Source organism: Wyeomyia smithii, chromosome 3, assembly GCF_029784165.1.
Source record: "Wyeomyia smithii strain HCP4-BCI-WySm-NY-G18 chromosome 3, ASM2978416v1, whole genome shotgun sequence".
NCBI lineage: Eukaryota > Metazoa > Arthropoda > Insecta > Diptera > Culicidae > Wyeomyia > Wyeomyia smithii.
Genome location: NC_073696.1, coordinates 192,944,539 through 192,965,465, shown reverse-complemented (window position 1 = coordinate 192,965,465; position 20,927 = coordinate 192,944,539). Strand labels below are relative to the sequence as shown.

General features: G+C 36.8%; 1 protein-coding gene across 4 annotated transcripts in view; it reads right to left on the bottom strand.

Annotated features, from left to right (window-relative positions):
* Positions 1-20,927, bottom strand: part of LOC129727749 (organic cation transporter protein) — a 110,312-nt gene that overhangs the window by 54,856 nt on the left and 34,529 nt on the right. For 3 of the 4 annotated variants that reach the window (XM_055685880.1, XM_055685879.1, XM_055685881.1), the window contains exon 2: positions 15,064-16,096. In XM_055685880.1, the coding sequence (XP_055541855.1) occupies positions 15,064-15,445 (382 nt within the window). In that variant the 5' untranslated portion in view covers positions 15,446-16,096. Of the gene's footprint in view, positions 1-15,063; positions 16,097-20,927 lie in introns of those variants that run through there. The other variant, XM_055685884.1, reaches the window with a different exon arrangement.

The window sequence follows — 20,927 nt, the reverse complement described above, 5'->3', positions numbered from 1 at the left end:
ATTTATACTAACTTTTACTACATATAAATTTGTAATGCCAGTAAACCATAAATCGTTTAAAATTATATTCAAGAGATAGTTTTACAGAGGGTGAACCAAATAACATCACTGAATCAAACCTCGATGAGGTTCTCACATACATTTTCAATACCACAACGGCTTCGTTTTCAAAAATCGCAAAACCCAGAAAAGAACACAATGATTATAGATTATGGATTAGCATCGAAGATTTCCTACGAATTGCAGCAAAGTCCTACAAACTTGCTCTCAAGAAATTATAGTTTAGAATTTTACAGCGCATTGAATGCTTTGTTACCATAGAAAAAATGCTTGAATCATACGTGTGTTTATTTCAAGAAATCAACAAAAATTTTGATAAAATCTATGAGGATCAAGTGCTAAAAGATTTTATTGAAATATTTATAACTGCTGTTGAAATGTCAATTCCCAGTACACATCAGATGCTGTTAAGAATTCTTAAATTAATTCTATTTCAAATGCACTTTTTCAAAATTAAAGTTTTTCGCAAGACTTAAGGATTTTGACTGTTTAAAGTGTACTCGGGAACGTAACTCTTGTTGGAGACCTAGGCTGTATGGTAACATCTGAAACACTTTCAGAACTTTATAAAACTTGCTGTCAAAACGAGAATCGGGATAACATGGATACTCTGTTTACACTGACCTTAAAATAAATTTAAAATAAATTTAGAAAACAATATTTATATTATACAAAAGTGAAGTGTATCAAGTAAACGAGAACCGGAGCATTGCAGTTTCCTCTGAAATCCATTGAATATTGTTAGTAAAAAAACTATTAAAAATGAAAGGTTCATTTTTTTACACCAGTTAGAACGAACAACCATAGTATGAAAATTATGCACAAAAGTCTTTACTCTTAGTTTGTTCTGAGAGATAAATAGTAGTTGAAAAAAAACCTAAAGTAATCCACCTAGTGGTCAGACCCAGCCTTTCTCATTCAAACTTATTATTTGTAAAATAAGATTTACATGGACGCTTCAATCGAATAAAAGTATATTCACTCTTTGGGTTCTAAAATATTGATGTTGTAATTAAAGAATAAAATATGAAATCTGACGTAATGTTAGTGCTTAAGAAATAGCGAAATAAAAGAAATGACTTTTAATTTCGAACAATTGCATCACGAGCGATACCGGGAACGTTCAAATAGTACGAAACCACATTTAAATAATGTTGAGGCCACATATATTGATCGAAGCAGGTATAGTTTTAAATAGTGTTTGAATTTCTTTTCGTTCCATAACTTTTGAACCACATCAAGTTGTTATGAAGTTAGTTATTCGTAAGTTTAAGAGATAACTCGTTCGTATGACACTAGTTATGTTAAATAAGTCGTGTAATCTTTGAGATAATAGACTCTCGTTGTTTTAACAATTGAATACATAACGATTGCTTAAGTTCGATTATAATCAAATGAAATGGGAACGTATAGAGCAGCCGATTAATGAAACCACTTGTTGAAACATAACTCATCAGTTAACCCTTAACTAGCCCGTTCATCTGATATCAATATTGTTCAAATCGGTTGTGTACTCTCTGAGATAATGAAGTTTCGTGATTTTCACATTTCGATACATTGCAGACGAAGTAACAGTCCGATTACAGTTAAATTCAATAGGGTGTTATGAGGCAGCTGGGCCTCTCATTTGACACTAATTAAGTGAAAATCGGTTCAGCCATCTTTGAGAAAAGTGAGTGAGTTTAGGTAGTCTTGTGAATATTTTTCTTTTCATAGCTGGATTTCACATTTTTTAACATAATAGTCAAAGTAATAGTCCGATTGCAAAACAAATCAATAGGGTCAATAACCTCTAAACTAGAAATCCGATTACAATAAAATTGAATAGGGTCTTATGGGGCAAATAGACCTTTCATTTGCAATTATTTCATTGAAATCGGTCCAGCCATCTCTGAGAAAATCGAGTGAGATTGGGAGAGCGTTACACACACACATACAGAAAATGCTTAGCTCGTCGAACTGAGTCGAGTGATATACGACATTCGGCCCTTTGGAGCACTTTTACACCTTTAGTTTTTTCAGTGATTGCTATACCTTTCTAGGAGAAAGGCAAAAAGAGAGCGAGAGAAAGAGAGATAGTGATATAAAAAAAGGATAGAGAGAGAAATGATCCAAAAAGTAAAATACTCTATGTTTAAAAATTCTTTCGTAAATATTCTGAAATTCAAGCAACCAATAAAAACTCGCTCAGTATGACTTTCAAAATGGTTTGGAGCTTCCTTGTGCACTTGTTAACACTTGAATCGAATAATGCATTCTGTGAAAGGTATGATATGTTTTAATTTTTTTGTTTGATTTTGATATACTACACATGTAAACAGCATATTTACAAATACTAACGTACATACACACATACACATGTATACAGGTAATGTTCATTCAGACGAACTGAGTCGATTGATATACGGCACTTGGCCCTCAACAGATTTATTTTATGTTGTAAAAAAATACTCTTATGTAAAAAAATACTCTTTGATCAATATCTCAAAATCTAAGCCAATAATCAAAAATCCACTCGGTAGCTTTCTGGGGGAGCACAGTAGCTTTCATTTGCATATAAAATCATCGAAATCGGATATTGCGCTCTATAAGAAAGGTGCGGTAGTATTTTGCGTCACATACATACAGACAACATACATACACACACACACACACACACACACACACACACACACACACACACGCGCGCGCGAACAGACATTGCTCAGTTCGTCGAACTGAGTCGAATGGTATAAAGCACTCGGCCCTCTGGTCTTCGAATCTATTTTGCGTTTTTCGACCGATTTTATAACCTTTGTTTAGTATAACAAAGGTAAAACCAATATAAACAGATCACGTAAAAAACGGCTTTTCAGAAAAATCCGCTCATAAAAAACCGCGTTAAGGTGAATTCTCATTGAATCCAAAAATTGAAAAATGTCGCCACTTCGAATTTTCGAAAGCACTAGATACGGAAATAGTTAATGCGTTCCCTGTGAAAATGCTATTTTATTGTTGCTGTGGTGAGGCAAACATAAAATAGAATTTTCCTAGGGAACGCAATGAGTATTTCCGAGTCTTGTGCTTTTAAAAATTCGAAGTGGTGACTCGAAGTCGGTCATTTTTGAATTCAATGAGGTTTCACCTTAATTCCGAAATTCGCGTAAAACCCGTGTACGAAAAAGCACATGAAAAAGACTTAATTGTACATTAGGAATGTTTCTATAAATACTCAATTATTATCTGAATTGAAAGAATAGTACCGAAGTTACCACAATTTCAAGCGCACTGCAGTTTACAGAAGTTTTTACTGTGTTAAAAAATTTAATCTAAACCGCCTTAAGCTTGTTAAGAATGCTGCTGTGGCTTGTACGTCCCATTCCTAAGAGAAAAGACTGACTCGCTCATGTGTCGGAAGGAGAGGAGGTCTAGACAATTAGATCAATTTAACGTTGTTTTAATGAAACATACGTTCCAAAAGTAACTTTCGCCGTAAAATATGTTTATCTTTCGAAGCAATTTATGTACACCATGGCCATCAACAACTCACAGTTTTTGTAAAAAGTTTTTTGTCGCTTCTCTACAAAATAATCGAATTAGCGGGTTAGCGTTTCGAAAGCCAAAATTTTAACAACGCATTAGGAGAAATTCTTAGGCTTATTCAACAACAGCAATACGCCTAAGCCGTGTCAAATAAATGTTGTTTGAACAAAAAAACACTACAGGGACAATATCTCAAAGTGTTTAAGGGGTTATATCAGTGCTGATAAAAGTCATTTTCCCCAGCAAAATTCTTCGAAAACTACAGCCAATCGTTTTTAATTTTCACTTCCAATGATCGCTGCACTCTTTCAGATACACTAGATTTTCGTCCTAGTAACGTGCTGTTATACTCAGATGAAATAGATCGCGCGCATCGTTCACGGTTACGGAATAAAATTTGGCGACAAATCCAACCAAATGATCTTCACTTCAAAGCGAAAAAGAAAAACAAACAGTCCACTCAACCAAAATGAACCTCACTGAAACACGTTTTCACTAACACTGACCGATGCCTTGTCAATCTTCTGATAAACTGATTTTTTTATCTTGCTTCCATCGCAATATAATGAGGTGTTTTGACAGTTCACTTCCATGCAAAAAGCGGGAAGGGAGAACTCTGAAAGGATTGTAAAAAAATAACGTTTATGGATGCTTTTTTCACTTTCACTCAAGGGTGTCAACAAATATCAACCCTGGGTTATATACCTTTTTGCACGAAAAAAATGAGCGAAGTTTGGAATTCTTTTAAGCGTGTAGCACCTTTTTTATCGCACAGAAGTAGTAATTTTCTGAGAGTTCAGTTATTCAACGTTAACAAAACACGTTTTTTATAAGAAATACTAATTATTTGGGAAGTAATGGCCGTTTCCACGAAACGCTTTTTTTCTAGTAGAGGTTTGCGGTGTTTACGATAGCGACGCAGCAGATTAACTGAAATCGAAAAACTCATATTGAATCATTAGTTTAGAAGTGTGCCGATCGTTTTTATAAGTATTTTTAGTGCAAACTGGAACGTTTTTCCCGAAAAAAACCTGTTTTGAGCGCTGAAAATTGCTATAAAAATGTTTTTTTCGGCAAAGTTAAGCCACGTGTATCAAAAATCGATTGTTCAAAAACCGGGAAATTTAATAACGAACATTTAAAAAAAAGATGAAGAAAATCGGTTCAGTAGTTTTACCGCAATTGTAAACACGGCAAAGTCTTTTTTTGAGAAACACCATTCCGAGACAAACACGTATAAAGTTTCAAGTTTAGATTATGCAGTCGTGGTGAGGCGCTCTTACGTTCTCCCTATCGTTCAGATCTTTATGTAAATATGTCAAAATGTTCTTAGGATGTTATACTTTAAGTTAATGCAGTAAAAAAGGGGTAAGGGGTTATATACCCTTATTGCTAAATGCAATAAGGTAAATCTCTACTGGGTTTCGGGGTATAGCAGTGTTGAAGGAAATGAAAAAGCAGACGAGTTAGCCAGACTCGGGTCAGCGATTTAATTTATTGGCCCTGAACCGTTATGTGGTGTTTCCAACAGTTCTCTCAATATGGCACTGAAGGAATGGGAAAGAGAGCAAGTGCTGCTGAACTAAAATGGCACCTCGACAGCTCGGCAAGCCAAGCGGTTCATCAAATCAAATCTATCTATTACGAAAGTAAAACTATTCAAAGTGAAATTTCTGTAAAAAAGGAGAAAGTTCCACCTATTGTGGTAACTATTGCTTCTGAATTTAATATTTTTAAAAGAGAACTTTCTACGTTTCTCTCCGACGTCAAAGTTACTTATCAAATTGGCCGAAGAGGCGAATGCCGTTTACTGGCCCAAACATTGAAAGATTGGAATCGTCTTATTCAGTATTTAACTGAAAAGATGTATAATTTTTCTACATATGATACAAAGAGCGCCAAGCCGTTCAAGGTCGTATTGAAAGGTCTCACCAACGATCAAACCGTTGATGAGATCAAAATTACTTTGACAGATTACTTGGTATAGCCCCTACCCAAGTAATTCTGATGAAACAAAAATCACGAGGCGAAAACAGTCAGCGAACTGGAATTTCCCTTGTGAATTATTTAATTCATTTTAACCGCAGTGAGGTTAATAATTTATTTTTTTTTGAAAAAGCACATGCTTTATATAACGTGCGTGTAAAGTGGGAATTATATCGAAAGTTTGGCGGAGGTGAAAAGCATATCACCCAATGCCGTGTTTGCCAACGTTATGGCCATGGTTCAAAGTTTTGTAACATGGACCAAAAATGCCTCATTTGTGGAGACTCTTCTCACAAAATGGACACATGTCCTGTGAACGGCAACCATATGTCGAATTTTTATCAATGCCCAGCCCGTTTAGCAATTGTTAAGGCAAGGCAAGGTGAACAAAATTCAAAACAAACTTCAAAACAAAATTCTCCAAGCGTACCAGTGACGCATAGTTTACCTACTCCTTTGCATACCCGTTTAACATATGCACAGGCTACAGGTAGTTAGAACATTCTACCGCCTAATGTTGGTAGTTCGAAAATGACCGTCAATATGGATAAGCAAAACACGTTAGAAAATAATTGTACACCTATTACTCCAGCTAATATTACTGCCGAAAATATTTTTTCTAATGTCAACTGCCTGGGGCCTATTACGGCAGGTAAACTTTCTTTTTTGCAACAGGCAATGTTAGATCTTATGAACGCCATGTTGCAGGCAAAATCAATGTTTGAAGCCATTCAAATAGGCACACATTTTACTATTAAAATTGTTTCTTATTTAAAATTTAGCAATGATTTTAAATAAAACAATTAAAATATTAAAAATATGCTGCTTACCTATGGCAATGAAAACCATCAAACAGCAAACCTGTGCTTTTAATGCAAAATATTCTAGCTTTAAGTTAGATTTAGTTTCAGCTCGTAGTCGGCAGCGAGGATAAAAAATTTGCTTTTAGTTATTAAGATACTTTAGAAAGTAAGCTACCAGATATAATTGGCGCCGTTAAACATTGAATTGTATTTGTGCCGTGTCAAATAAACTATAGATGAAGAAAAAAAAATATTAAATTGGAATGCTCGCTCATTGAAGGCCAATGAGAATGAGCTTTTTAATTTTTTAACAGTAAATAATGTGCATATTGCAATTATTACTGAAACATTTTTGAAACCTAACATAAAATTAAAATATGATCCCAATTACGTGGTTCCGGCGGTGGAGTTGCAATTGTTATTCATCGCCGAATCAAACATCGTGCTCTTCCCCATCTTGAGACGAAAGTTATTGAAACTTTGGGAATTGAAGTTCAAACTGAACTTGGGATTTTATTTATTGCCGCAGCATATTTACCATTTCAATGCACACGCGAGCACAAAAATTATTTTAAAGGTGATTTACAAAAACTCACCAGAAATCGTTCGAAATTTTTTATAATCGGCGATTTTAACGCTAAACATCGTTCATGGAATAATTCTCAAAGTAATTCCAATAGCAAAATTTTATTCAATGATTGTTCTTCAGGATACTATTCTATTTTGTCTCCGAATAGTCCTACATGCTTTTCTTCTGTAAGAAACCCTTCAACAATTGATTTGGTGCCTACAGATCAAAGTTATGTATGTAGTGATTTATTCACACATGCTGACTTTGATTCTGACCATCTTCCAATAACTTTTTCTTTATCACATGAATCAGTGCTAAACCCTATGAGCTCTGTTTTTAATTATAACAAGGCTAATTGGGAAAGATACAAACCTCATATTGAGAGAAATTTCAATAATGAGCTTGATTTGCAAAACGAAGTGAATATTGATTCCGCTTTGGAAGCATTAAAATGTGCGATTGTTGATGCCAGGAATTATTCTGTTCCAAAGGCTCAAATGAAATTTGATTCTCCAATAATTGACGAAAATCTTCAACTTCTAATTCGTTTGAAAAATGTCCGCAGACGTCAATATCAACGTTCTCGTGACCCTGTTTTTAAAACTATTTATAAAGATTTACAGAAATAGATTAAACATAGATTTACTCTTCTGAGAAATCAAAATTTTGAGACTAAAGTTGAAAAATTGAAACCATATTCAAAACCTTTTTGGAAGCTGTCGAAGATTCTTAAGAAACCTTCAAAGCCTATTCCAGTTTTAAAAGATGGTGAACGTTTTCTTGTATCCAATGAACAAAAGGCTCAAAGACTTGCTCAGCAGTTTGAGAGTGTTCATAACTCAAACTTGAATTTTGTGAGTCCAATTGAAAATGAAGTCACACGTCAATTTGATTTAATTTCTTCCCAGAATTTTTTACCTGCAGAAATAATTGAAACTAACTTGAATGAGATTAAATCAATTATTAAAAGTTTCAAAAATATGAAAGCACCTGGTGACGATGGAATCTTTAATATACTAATCAAACATCTCCCTGAGAGCACAATGGAATTTTTAGTGAAAATTTTCAATTGCTGCTTCAAAATTGCATATTTTCCCAAATTATGGAAAAATGCAAAAATTACTCCAATTTTAAAACCGGACAGCTGAAGTTTCAAGTTATCGACCAATCAGTTTGCTTTCTTCAATAAGTAAACTGTTTGAGAGAATTATTCTTAACAGAATGATGTCACACATCAACGAAAATTCAATTTTTGCAAATGAACAGTTTGGATTTCGCCATGGGCATTCCACAACTCATCAATTGCTCAGAGTTACTAATATGATACGAGCTAACAAATCTGAAGGTTATTCCACTGGAGCTGCTCTTTTAGACATAGAAAAAGCATTCGACAGTGTTTGGCATAAAGGTTTGATTGCGAAATTGCAAACTTTTAATTTTCCAATTTTCCTAATCAAAATTTTAAAAAATTATCTTACTGATCGAACTCTGCAGGTTGTCTATCAGAATTCAAAATCTGATAGATTTCCTGTCAGAGCAGGTGTACCTCAAGGTTCAGTCTTGGGTCCAGTCCTGTACAACATATTCACTTCAGATCTTCCTGATTTGCCTCCAGGATGCACAAAGTCATTGTTCTGCGATGACACAAGCATTTCCGTAAAAGGAAAAAGTCTTCGTGTCATATGCAGTCGATTGCAGAAAAGTTTAGATATTTTTTCTTCCTACTTGCAAAAGTGGAAAATCTCTCCCAATGCTTCTAAAACTCAAATGATAATTTTTCCGCATAAGCCTAGGGCTTCTTTCCTCAAGCCAAACAATAATCACGTTGTCAAGATGAATGGGGTTATTTTAAGTTGGTCCGACAAGGTTAAGTACTTGGGACTAATTTATGATAAAAAACTTATTTTCAAAGAGCACATTGAGAGTATACAAGCCAAGTGCATCAAATATACGAGATGTTTATATCCTCTCATTAACAGGAATTCTAAACTTGGTTTAAAGAACAAACTTTTGATTTACAAACAAATTTTTAGACCAGCAATGCTTTATGCTGTACCGATCTGGTCAAGTTGCTGTTCAACAAGGAAGAAAACGCTTCAAAGGATTCAGAATAAAATTCTGAAAATGATTTTGAAGCGTCCTCCTACACTCGAATTACATAGACTTACTGGTGTTGAACCATTAGAAGCTATGTCAAATAAAATTATTAACAATTTTCGACAAAAATCGTTGCAATCCTCAATTGCTACGATAAGCTCTCTTTATAGCCAATAAGTTAGCAAATAAGTTAGTTGTAAGTTTACTTCCCCTTTTCTGACAAGTAGGTTTAAATCCCTACGAATGATAAGTCCTAATTGCGAAAGCAAACAAATCCTAACAATTAAAATTACAAATTTCTAACAGTGTTGAGAAGTCACCATTTGTGATTGGACACACATACTCATTATTTACTAATATTTATCATAAATACTTAAGCTACTAACAAATCCCCCCTTAAAAAAAAAAAAAAAAGTATCATCTCAAAAAAAATAGGGAAACTAGACGATGATAGCTGTAGGTTTTGTAGTATAGAGAGTGAAAGCTCTCAACATCTGCTGTGTGAGTGCGTGGCAATATTTCACAGGAGGCACCAGTTTCTTGGGAAAGGGCTCATAGAGCCTTCAGAAATATGGTCTAGTTCTCCTCAAACAGTTTTAGAGTTTATAAGCAAATAATACCAGGTTGGGATAATGCCTTAATTTAAGATGTTGTCCACTAAAAAATGTAGTGGTCAATATCTTTCAAAAAGGTATACAGCAAAAGAGGACACACCACAATAGATCTAATTACTGGTCGCAGTGGTAATATGTCCCCGACAGGGAAAAAAAACCCTTAAGGGAAGGCTGAAAATAAAAACACATAAGTCACTGAGCAAACGAATTGATTCTGTCTGTAGACTTTGTAACCGTGCTTAATCCCACGTCACTAATTCATACCATTTCTAGGGCTATTTACCATTGGCATTGAAAGACATCGCTTTAACAAGTTTCGTCTTATCAATTAAATATACGTACAAATACAGAAATTTATACTTTTAAAAATAATGCATTAAAAATTCTGGTTCTTCTCTATTTTAGCGATAAAATTCTGACATACACGCATTGTAAAACAGATCAAAAATGTTATACAGGTTCTTAAAAGTAGCTTTGTTGGTTACTTTTTTACCAAGTTGGGCATCTGAACATACATATATCTGCTTGCCTTGTACCGTTGGCGTTGTCGTCCATAAATCTCGCAGCACTGTTCGGTATGCAGCGCAAAACTTTCGCGAGAGCTCCACGAGTTTTCACGAGCAAGCGGTAACACGAGAGGTGAGAGAAATAACATTGTAACGAATATAACGAACAAATTGAACCGATTTCGCTTGCATGTAGTTTTCGCCAACACGCGGTACAGGAGAGAGAGAGAGAGAGAGGGAGACGGAACCAAAACAATATCAGTTGATTTATGGACGTAACGAAAAAAAAATGGACTGAGTTGGACGGAAGGTCAGTGATACTCGTTTACCACCCATCGAAGCTACCAATCTGAGAGGGGAAGGAAACGGGGTGGTTTGAATTGTCTAGGGGTATTGCAACACACCATTCATTGTTTTGTCGCGTTGCAAAAAGCTTAAGCGATGCGAGAATACGATACATTCAGCGCTGTGTTGTGCAACGCGCTCGTTTAGTAGTAAAAGTTGCAAGTAGCATTCCTGATACTTAACTATCAATTAACATATTCCAAACAGGTTTTGAATCGTTCGTGTGCTATCATACCAATCGATCAACAGTAAATTAATCAAAACAACAAGCTAGTTAAGACAAAGATAACTACTTTCCACTACCATATGGATAGAAATTTAAATGTAAAGCTAAGTTTTATGTAAAGCAAAAATAATCCCTAATTTACTGTCGGCTTGTTTCCACACTGACGTTAGCCTTGTTGTTAGCTCAACTCGTAAGTGTCATATTACGCATAATTTGCTGTATGTTATGACGAATAATGAATGTGATGGGTGTACGGAAATACTAGCGGGGCGGAGTCCAATCTTCTAATAGAACTACGTTAAGGGTGTTTATTCTATTACAGAAAATAATCAGCTGATCACTGGTGGTTGTGATCCACTAGTATATATGTACGCTTGTACATGTCACCGTATCATTCGGCGAATGGGTGTGCGGTAAATCAGCGTTGCAAAAGTGCTTAAGAATTGCGACGCGGGAAGCGCCGATCGCCCTACCATCCTGGTACCAGTAAAGGTTATCTAATCGCGGCTGGTGTCGCGCTTCTGTTGAATTCCGAGGTGATTTTTCCTGGAATTGTAACATAACGAATTGAATGTAATCTCGGGCATATCAGAGCATGGCACGGCAGGCGAATTTCCATCAGACAGCGTGTTCAAATTTATTCTTCAGTTAAACATTTTTACCCCTGATAGATTTTTCAGTTTCCTTCTAGGTAGAGGCAAAGAGGGAACTGAGACCGGTTGACTGGTACCTGCTACATAAAAACTGCACTGAGACAAACCACCCTCTAGCGTTGATTTCGTCTTCTTGATGATATGCGAATAATGCACAACGAGTTAGCATAATCTCCACATAAAAGTGATTCAATATGTACATATTTTTTCGCAGCCCCAACTCAATTCAATGTTGTTTGCCTTCCAGTCCAGCTCGATAACGTTTCGATATATGTGATTTTTCAAAGAGCGAAGGTGAACGATAAAAGATGTAACTTCGTATAGAAAACAACTATTGTTATGTTTGATAGTTTGCACCACAAGATTTAATCAATGTGAGTTTTTTCAGCCAATAGTTTTGGCGTAAAAGCACTTGACTTGACTTGTTAGAAACAAAAGATTTAACATTTATTTGTGTTTTAGTTTGTCACTAAAAGTTTATGCTACACTTATCTTCAAAAGTTAAGGTAGATACTTGAGTTAATCAAATAAATACCTACTCATAAATACCTACTCATTTTCAAGTGAATTTGCGTTTTACAATATTCAATAGAATATTGCCTGGGAATTTCCTTTAAACAATTTTCAAATAAGCAGTTTTGAACAAACATTCAAGTAGTTCTGACGGTACAAAAAGAGTCGTAAATTGGGGACAGTAAAAAATAAGCTCACATGGAATTTTAAATAAATTCAATTCAAATTTATTAAATTCTTATGATTCGTCTCTAAGTTATAATGTCAACAGTGAATCTGTGAGTAACCGTTAACATTGCAAATGATATAAACATGATTTACCTATCCGTTTTTTTGATTGAAGTGCTCGAAATAATCCGAAGGATAGTTACGCTTCCTAGTTTCGCTTTCACTTCTGTCACAATTTCTATGGTGTGATAGAAACAGTCGCAGCGGTAAAACTCTCAACAATAGTGAAAGCAGGCTAATTGGATCTGTTCATAATAAAAACGTCAAGCACCATCTAGTCGATTCGTATGGCAATATTACTTAACCAATCGCAGCATGCAATTGAATAATTAATTGAAATAAATCTTTTCTAATGGTAACTGACGTTGTCGAATAGTAACAGTCGATAACATTGCACTGTTAAATAGGAAAAGAATATCCAGCTGCATATAATAATAGAGGTCATTTATGAACAGGAGTGCAACAAAATTTAATAAATTACACTATTAATATTAATCACATAGAAGGTTGTGAATAAAACAGGTCAACCAAATCCCTGGTCAATAATGAAATGTATCTATAAAAACGGCGAGATTTAAAACAAGGCTTGTAAACGGTCGACACTTTCATTCGATTCGCTTCGGTAGTATTCGTCGCAGTAGACTTTCGCTCGTAAATGTAGAACGACCGTCGGCTCTCGCACACAAAACAAATGGTCAAGTAACATTCGCGCAACGAGAAGATGCACACTGTCATTCGTTTGGTGCTGCTATTTTGTTTTATTTCTGTCCACTTAATTCTATTTCTGTTGATAAATATTATTGAAAATCTTCGCACACAACGTGCGTGACTCTCATTTCTATGAAAAATGTAAGAATACATTTAGAAAACGACTTCGGATTTCCGGACAAACTGACGCGGTTGGTCAAAGCGACGATGGATCGAGTGATGTGTGTAGTTCGAGTTTTGGGGGCACTCTCGAGCCCCTTCGAAACCCGAAAAGGTCTAAGGCAAAGTGATGGTCTCTCGTGCCTACTGTTTAACATTGCCCTGGAAGGTGTCATTAGAAGAGCGGGGATTAACACGAGTGGCACGATATTCCAAAAGTCGGCTCAACTGTTTGGTTTCGCCGACGATATTGACATTGTGGCTCGGACCTTTGTGAAGATGGCGGATACGTATATCGGACTAAAGGCTGAAGCCAAACGGATTGGACTGGTCATCAATGCATCGAAGACGAAGTACATGAAAGGAAGGGGTTCACGAGAGGACAGTGCTAACCTCTCACCTCGTGTTCAAATTGGTGGTGATGAAATCGAGGTGGTTGATGAGTTCGTGTATCTGGGCTCACTGGTAACTGCCGACAACGATACCAGCAGAGAAATTCAACGGCGCATTATGGCAGGAAATCGTGCATACTTTGGTCTCCGGAGGACGCTCCGATCGAGTAGAATTCGTCGCCGCACCAAGTTAACCATCTACAAGACGCTGATCAGGAGCGGGGGCCTAGTGTGGTTGGTAACGTCTCCGCCAACCACGCTCGACGCCTGGGTTCGAATCCCACCGCCGACATAGGTGTCGATGGTTGTGGGGTGGCGTGATCCACTCACAACCAACCCAACTGGTCTAGATTCAATCCTAGCCGACACCGGGAGATTTTCTGAGGCGAAAAATCTCTGGGATCACGCCTTCCATCGCATGAGGAAGTAAAGCCGTTGGCGCCGGTCCGTTAATAAACGGGTCGTGAGTTAGGGACCTGGGTATGGAGTCGCCTCCCTGGGCGTCGGTAATTGGCCACAACAGTGGCGGAAATAGACCGACGGAAAATAAGCGAGAATAAAAAAAAAAAAAAAAGACGCTGATCAGACCGGTAGTCCTCTACGGGCATGAGACATGGACTATGCTTGTGGAGGACCAACGCGCCCTTGCGGTCTTAGAGCGGAAGGTGTTGCGTACCATCTTCGGTGGACTGCAGATGGAAAACGGAGTGTGGAGAAGGCGAATGAACCACGAACTGCAGGAGCTGCTTGGGGAGCCATCTATCATCCACACCGCTAAGATAGGCCGGTTGCGGTGGGCTGGGCATGTTGTAAGGATGTCAGACGACAGCCCGGTAAAGATGGTTCTTGAAACCAATCCGTCAGGGACGAGACGGAGAGGTGCACAGCGGGCAAGGTGGATCGATCAGGTGGAAGACGACCTGCGGACCCTACGCAGACTGCAGAGCTGGCGAACTGCAGCCATGGACCGAGTGGAATGGAGACGACTCTTACGTACAGCAAAGGCCACACCACGGCTTGGGACTGTTTGGTAAGGTAAGGTAACATTTAGAAAAAAACACATCATGGTGGCAAGTACTCGTTTGACATGTTTGTTTTACACCATTATTATGGCAAGTTCTTCTGTAAAATAGCTAGCATACTTTATAACAACAAACGTCCAAATGATAAACCAGTTTTTTTTTTCAGAATCTTCGAAAAAAATTGGATTTCACACGGTGTGTTTGTATGTTTATATTGATTTTTCCTTTCCAAATCATTTATTCAGAGTTCCGAGGAAATCCCTACCTTATTATTTGTCCTGATTTTGAGTTTAATTCACAAGTGGAATTAACTCTGCTTTTCAGTATTTTCTAAAAGTATTTAGCATACATTTACAAGGTTTTATTTCAGACAGATTTCGGAATTATCAATACGTACATTCCGGAATTATTAATACGTACAGTTAAGTGCTTGTAAATCGATGATACCATTCTTGTCTCTGCTAACTACCGACATTTTAAATTTCTGTCACATGTCCAAAAATAATATACAAATAAATAATGGGGCGCGCAAATGCAGATAATCTATTTACTATCTGCACTTTCACATTAAAAACACAATATTGTAGCTGTGGATCACTTGCTCGTAACATCTAAATGTCAACATAAGAAAACAAATTATAAACCTGTCTTGGCTCACCTTTTGCATTTCCATTTCGCTTACACCGCTCTGGCCACTTGTCAAGTATCATAATCCGGTCTACATCGTCGCTGTCACGGCCACTGTCATCACCGGAAGCTCGATCATCAGCCGAACGATGCCGATGGAATCCACTGCCACGGCAGTTAGTGCCAACATCGTCGCCGTCCGAAACGTCATCGTAATCAACGCCGGCCATCTTGGCCTTTAAATCACCGACACTATCACCACCATCACGGCGCACAGCAACTACTCGTACGGGCAACGACGAGGATGCAGTTTCCGATTTATCCAGCAGAACCGTTATTTCAAACTCATCACCACATTCTTTGCTAGCGGAACTTCCGCCGCCAGTACCTGTTAGTGACCACCTGTTGGACATCGTGTCCTAAATTTTTGACACTTCGCAAGCTTTTAAAGTGACACGTGAGTGATAAACACCAGTTTCATTACAATTATCACAAAATTCTAGTTTTCATGTAAATCCAAACACTTAAATCGCTTTTTTCGATACACTACATGCACTGCTGCAATTTATTACACTCTTGCTGCTCATTCAATACGCTAATCCCGAATGACCTAACGTATTGCAGAAAGGGTATTTCGTTAGCTCGCACGCAAATCACGTAACATACACTGGGAACGTAAACGGGAATCAGCTGATAATAGCCGTGCGCTGAAAATTACCACTTTGCAGGTACACGAGGTCGGGTCGCCGCCAACAATGTCTCTCTGGAGCCAACCACGTTTGAACTAATCGTCGTGGCGTCTTAGTCAAGTCACTGACTGATCCGTCATCAAACATCGGTTAATTAGAGCTAATTGCGGGTCTAGTTGTATGCAAAATTGTTTACAATGCGGTCGGGATAAGCCGTGAATATATTAAACAGAGCCAGGCATAGCAGCTGGTACGGTTCTGGGACAAACACTGGTTCCCGGCTTTGCCTTGCGCTACAGTCATCGGTGGCATTCCGTTCAAATAGTTCGGATTGAGCAGGATTGTTGCCCAGACAGTACCGATTCGGATGATGACCTAAACAGGGAGATAAGAAAAAGATGCATTATAATAAAATAATTTAATTTAGATTTGAAAATTTTATGAAAAAAACTGATTGTCCTCTCATATAAAAAGTACATGCCAAGCTTAATGCAAAATTTTGAATTATGAATACGGAAACAAGAGATCAGAACATAAAAACCGTTTATATGACAACGGAATAACCATCAAAGCAATCTTATCATTACTTACATGCCTTTTTGGTTTATGATAAGATATTTCCAGATAATGTTATATTGAACCGCGCTGGTGACTTGGGTTCGAATTTTTTAGCCAAGATCCAGGTCGATTGTTGTGGGACTAGCAGGATCCTCTCACAATTCAACAGGTTCAATTTCTAGCCGGTGCCAGAAGATTTCTTAAGGATAATAATCTCTTGGCTCACTTTTTGCCTTTCTCCTAGAAAGGTATGGCAATCACTGGAAAAACCAAAGGTGTAAAAGTGCTCCACAGTGTCGAATGTCTTAAATCAATCGACTTAGTTTGACGAGCTGAGCATTTTCTGTATGTGTGTGTGTGCGTATGTGTGTGTGTGTGTGTGTGTGTGTGTAACGCTCTCCCAATCTCACTCGATTTTCTCAGAGATGGCTGGACCGATCTTCATGAAATTAATTGCAAATGAGAGGTCTAGTTGCCCCATAAAACCCTATTGAATTTCATTGCAATCGGATTTTTAGTTTAGAGGTTATGTTCAAAAATGTGAAAATCACGAAACATCATTATCTCAGAAACTACTCAACCGATTTGAACAAAATTAGTTTTAAATGAACGAGCTACTTAATAAACCCTTAACTTTTGAGTTTCATGAAGATTGAACGAGCGGTTCAGAAGTTATTCAAAGAAACGTGTTCTGGAGAGTGTTCAATCTCACTCATGTTTCTCAGAGATGGCTGAACCGATTTCCATAAAATCAGTGTCAAATGGAAGGTCTTGTTGCCCCATAAGACCTTATTGATTTGTTTTGCAATCGAACTATTACTCTGCCTGTTATGTTTAAAAATGTGAAATCCAGCTATGAAAAGGAACATATTCCGAAGACTACTCAAACTCACTCACTTTTCTCAGAGATGGCTGAACCGATTTCCACGAAATTAGTGTCAAATGAAAGGTCTAGCTGCCTCATAACACCCTATTGAATTTCAATGTAATCGGACTGTAACTTCGTCTGTAAAGTACCAGAATGTGAAAATCACGAAACTTCATTATCTCAGAAAGTACACAACCGATTTGAATAATATTGGTATCAAATGAACCACATTCACGGTTAATTGATGAATTTTGTATTGATATAACACGTGGTTCAAAAATTGTGAAAAGAAACATGTTCCGGTGACTTTTCAAACTCACTCGTTCTCCCGAAAATGGCTGGACTTAATTCAACAGTCTGAGTGTCAAATGAAAAGTTTGGCCTTCCTATAGGTTCCCATTTTATTTAACTATAATCGTATTTTTATTCCAACCGTTATGTATTAAATTATAAAAACAACGAAAGTCTATTATTTCAAAGATCACACGACTTATTTGAACATATCTAGTGTCATTTGAACAGGTTGTCTCTCAAACTCACAAGTAAGAAATTTCATAGCTATTTGATATGTGGTTCAAAAGTTATGAAAAGAAACGAAATTCAAAGACTACACCCAACGCAAACGGGGAACATTTTATTACTTTAGGGCAATTTTTTATTACTTATTGTATCTTATGACTGCGCATTATACACAAAAAGTAATAACCGAAAAGTAACAAAAAATATGACGGGCACACGCTTGTATGTGTTTCTGCAGGAGAACATACAGCCAAGCACCGCAGTGCATGTGTTAGCAAGACTTCACTCGCTGCATTTGTATTGATGCAACGATCAGATTCATTTTTGCTCCATTCATCCACACATAATGAGAATCTCACCCGTCAACCTCAAATGTCTAATTAGAAACACTTTCGTTTTGTCCCCCAGTGTTTACATGAAATGAATATATGTTATACTGTCTGAACAGAGTTGCCGAAGTTGCGAATATTGTTCTGGATGGGCACGAGTTTTGTATTTTCAAACAGGTGCAAATGAGTTTCCATGAACCAACGAGTATGTGTTTTGGATAGCTTGCAAGAAAACGAATGTTTTTGTTTTTCTCTAACGCAGTTTACAGATCGTGATGTCATTTAAAGACGCATTTCAAGTCTTTGAAATCATCAACGTTTGTATACTCTATGACGGGGAAAATGCTGCTTGGCAGCTCTCGTCATATTGCTCTCATATTGCTCTTGTCATATTCTTTCTCTACTCCGTATGCATACAACGAGCGAACTAATACACGCACACCGGATGAATTGGAGATTGAAGAAACTTGTAACATGTGCAACATATGCGACGATGTGTGATTTTTTTTGCTTGAGATGGAAAGGGAGCAGTTTTCGACAGAAAAAATCTTGCATGTGGTTGAAACGACCATTATTAGATAGTCGTACTCCCGTAACACGTGCTAAATATATGACAGTATGTGTTGTTACTTGACTGGGGAAGAATTTTATTGCCTTTTTAGTAATAGGTTTGTTACCTAAAAAGCAATTTTGCGTTATTGCTTCTAAGGTAATAAGGAAAAGTTTTGCGTGTATTTAAAACTGTAACTGCTTTGATCAACACATATGGCCTCAACAAAATTTAAATTTGGTATTGTGCTATTCGTACGTTCCCGGTACTGCTCGTGATTGAAGTGTACGAAATTCAAAGTCGTTTCTTTCATTTCGCTATTTCTTCAGTACGAATATTTTACTCCTAATTGATAATTTTTTTAACTTTTTGCCTTTCTCCTAGAAAGGTATAGCAATCACTTGCAAAACCGAAGATATGAAAGTACTCCAAAGGGCATATATCACTCGACTCACTTCGACGAGCTGAGCATTTTCTGTATGTGTGTGTGTGTGTGTGTATGTGCAGATTTTTATTTTCACACACTTTTCTCAGAGATGGCTGGACCGATTTTAATGAAATTAAATGCAAATGAAAGTTCTAGTTGCCATTGTAATTGGATTTTTATTTTAGAGGTTTTGTTTAAAAATGTAAAAATCACGAAACATCAATATCTCAGAAACCACACAACCGATTTCAATAAAATTGGTATCAAACGAACGGGCTATTTTAAAAACCCTTAACTTTTGAATTTTATATAGATTGAACATGTGGTTCAAAAGTTATGAAAAGAAACGTCTTCTGAAGACTGTTTAATTTCACTCATGTTTCTCAGAGATGGATGGACCGATTTCCACAAAATCAGTGTCATATAAAATTCGCCGTTCCTTGAACGATCGCTTTTTGAAACATACAGTTACATTTTGCCGCAAAAAAATTTTTAGCGCTCAAAACGTGTATTTTTTGGGAAAAACGTTCCCGTTTGCACTGAAAACAAAATTCTCATAAAAGTGATCGTTCAAGGACCCGGCACACTTCTAAACTAATGGAATAATATGAGATTTTTGATTTTGGTTGATCCGCTGAGTATCTATCAGGATCACCGCAAGCCTCTGCAAAAAAATAGCGTTTCGGGGAAACGGCCATTACTCCGGTAATAATTGATATATATCTTAAAATCAAACGTATTTTGTTGTTGTTGATAAACTGTACTTTCAGAAAAACACCACTTTGTTGCAATGAAAATGGTGCTATGCAGTTAAAAATAAATTCAAACTTCCCTCATTTTTCTCGACCAAAAAGGTATATAACGCCTTAAGGTCTGAAAGACGCTTGTTTGCATGATATATTTCGAAGACGGGAATTATACAATTATTCAGTTTACTAAATTTCGCTTCACCGACATTTTCGAGAATTATTTTTTAAATTTCTTTCTTTTTGTGTTGGTGTTACACTTGCATTTGCTAAAATCGTGTTTATGCAGGTTTTTTTTGCGCCTTTTTGGAAAATGCGCGATTTTCTTGTTCCGAAGAAAGACGTCATTCAAAACTTGTAATAAAAAGAAAAGTCATAATCATAAGGTTGGAATTCAGGAGCTGAACACTCAGTAGCCTGAAAACCGAAGTGAAATTACGGAAAGCACGACAAGGTATAGTTAATGGTTGTGGTTAGTTAGTGGTTAGTTTAAATACACTTAAGAAACACTCGCTACCATCAGCCGATTCGAATGTTCATGCTAAGAACAGCTATCGCTATCAGTCGTTTATACGTAAGGAGCCGTCCACATTCCACATGGACAGAAAAGTCGTCGATAAAACAAACCAATATAATCACAATTCATGCTTTGAATGATAGACAACACTTCTAAACGCGTGAAGAATAACACAACAGATTCTAAAAACTACTCTAAAATTTACTTCTAGCAAAACATAATTGGAAGCCAAGCAGAAAATAGTCAAAACATGATTTTAAAAAAATCGTGAAACCATGAAATGGCTAAACCAAAAAAAAAATTCAATGAAATACAACCGCTCGAAGAAATAAAATTTGATTTGCAAACTTGCTGAAGGATGAGAAATATTCTCGCAGTATCTTCGGAGAAACCTCCAAGATAAGTTTTACGCGATATCATTTCTTATCACATGGTTGGATTTTTCAACAGCTGCATGCTGCAGCAGTATTGCTAGAAAAATTGAATGGTGAGTCGTTCGTCAGATATTCAATCAGTTTGAGGGAAATAACTTGATCAACAAAGATCGTAGCGCATTACGGTTTTCAGGAGAATTTTTTCCCAGGAAAATTTCCTACAAATATCATGTATCGATATATTTTTAGGAGCCAACTGGACATCTAGAGAATAAGTTTTGAAAAAGTGGATTATCCCATATAAAATCGTATGCAAAC